Here is a 2148-nt window from a genome sequence, read left to right on the forward strand (position 1 = left end):
GATGTGGAATATAGGGAACACTCCTCTATTCCTGGGGGGAGTAGAAACTTGTACTATTAATTTGGAAATCAAGTAGGCAGTTTCTCTGAAAATTCAGAATAGCTCTACCTCAAAACCTAGCTATATATCTCCTGGTCATATATTCAATAGATGTTCAGGGATAAAGATGGGGCAAAAAGTGAGGAAATAGTCAACCAATGACTTGAGAACCACAGGATGAGGGAGAAGCCATCCCTGACACTAATTATGATATTCTATATTTGCAGACAGGCGCCTAGCATCACTGTCTTCTGTGAGCTCCAGCCAGCAGATGATGGAAACAGATGTAGGGGCCCACAGCCAAACATTAGGCAGAGCTCTGAAAATCGTATGGAATAGAGGGAGCAAGGAATGAAGGAGCTGGGAGGAGGGGCAGGGTTAAGACCACCACAAGAAACCTACAGAATTAAATAACCTGAGCCAACAGGGGCTCACAGGAACTGAATTACCTACTAAAGAGCACACATGTGACAGATGTAGACCACTTTTGTATAAACAAATAATATACAGCTTGGTCTTCCTGTGGGACTTCTAACAACTAGAGCAGGGGCTGTCTCTAACTTATCCTATCCCTTAAATGGTTTTCCTTGGGGGGCTGTCTCTTACTTTCCCAATCCCATAAATGTTTTGTCTTGTCTAGGCTCAATAGAAGAAAATATGTCTGGACCTACTGCAACTTGATATGCTAGGGTGGGTTGATATCCATGGAAGGCTTCCCCTTCTCTAAATGAAGGAATTGTGAGGAGGAAAGGAAGGGGAAGGTACCATCAGGATGTAAGGTATATAAATTAACAGATAAATAAATTAAACCAAGAACATAAAAAAAGTTGACATAGTAAACTTGAAAATAGATTATTTGCTTTTAGAAACATACCTAGAGGGTGAGACATCTATAAAGAGGTTTGGGTAAACTGACATCAGCTCCCAGAGACAGTGAATATCTTTTGAGAAGTGAACATTTTCTTAATGGCATCTTTCATATCTTTGTTCCTCAGGCTGTAGATTATAGGATTGAAAAATGGGGCAAGGACAGCAAACATTAATGCAATGACCTTCTCCAGTATTGGTTGGAAGGTGACATAGAAGTGCAGGTACATGAGTGCCACACTGCCAAAAAACAGCACAAAAATGGTGATGTGGGCTGTGCACGTGGAGAATGCCTTCTGACGGCTCTCACCAGAAGGAATCATCAGGACCACCATGATGATTCTTAAATAGGAAAGGCTGATGAGAGAGACACAGCTCAGGATGGAGATAGCATGGATGACATCTTCAACCAGAATCATAGATGTGTCTGTACATGCCAAAAGGAGCACAGGTTCTAAGTCACAGAAGAGCTGGTGAATCTGATTGGGGCCACAGAAAGGCAGAGTAGACATCCACACAATCTCTGGGAGGAGCATGAGGAAGCCAAGGATGAAAGAGCCTGTGGAAAGCTGTGTGCACAGCTCTGGAGTTATAATGATTGCATAGCGAAGTGGGTTGCAGATGGCAACATACCTGTCGATGGCCATTATTTTGAGGACTAAGCCTTCAGTGATTCCAAAGGAATGTAAAAAATACACCTGCAGGAGGCAGCCAATGAAGGAGATGGTTTTCTCTTTGCTCACCAAGTTGTAGAGCATTTGCGGAAAGGTCACTGTGGTGAGGCAAATCTCCAAGAAGGAGAAGATGCTGATGAAAGTGTACATGGGATTGTGCAGGCGGACATCCAGCTGCACAGCCAAGAAGATCATAGAGTTCCCAACAACAATGAACAGGTAGACACAGAGTAGAAGGATGAAGAGCAAAAGGTCACCATCCTCAAACTGAGGGAAATCAGAAAAATAAAATTCTGTCACCTCTGTCTGATTCTTCTTATCCATATTTTCAGAAACTTATTGTCTGCTTCAAGGAATAAGTAAAGCAGAACTCAAGTAAAGTGAAAAAGAGAAAAATTAACCATCTAAACAACCTCAATACTAAGCCAATTAAATGGTATATTTGTTGAGGTGTTTGAAAAAATCATAATATAATACTCTCACATTTGGACAATTTTAGTATGGAAATTTAGTATTCTACTAGTCTGCTTTTTAAAAGAAATACCTGACTATTTAGAAATATAATTTT

The 2148-nt window shown here is 41.0% G+C and overlaps 1 protein-coding gene across 1 annotated transcript; it reads right to left on the reverse strand.

Annotated features, from left to right (window-relative positions):
• Positions 1-956: 956 nt before the first annotated feature.
• LOC110315462 (olfactory receptor 6K3-like) lies at positions 957-1904 on the reverse strand. The gene has a single exon (XM_021189514.1). It carries the CDS (start codon positions 1902-1904, stop codon positions 957-959), a length of 948 nt encoding a protein of 315 aa, XP_021045173.1.
• Positions 1905-2148: the final 244 nt, after the last annotated feature.

This window comes from Mus pahari, unplaced genomic scaffold (assembly GCF_900095145.1).
Source record: "Mus pahari unplaced genomic scaffold, PAHARI_EIJ_v1.1 scaffold_12641_1, whole genome shotgun sequence".
In the NCBI taxonomy this organism is placed as follows: Eukaryota; Metazoa; Chordata; class Mammalia; order Rodentia; family Muridae; genus Mus; species Mus pahari.

What these genes read in the sequence shown, in the direction of transcription:
- LOC110315462 (XM_021189514.1), bottom strand. Translation starts at nt 1,904, where the DNA reads ATGGATAAGAAGAATCAGACAGAGGTGACAGAATTTTATTTTTCTGAT.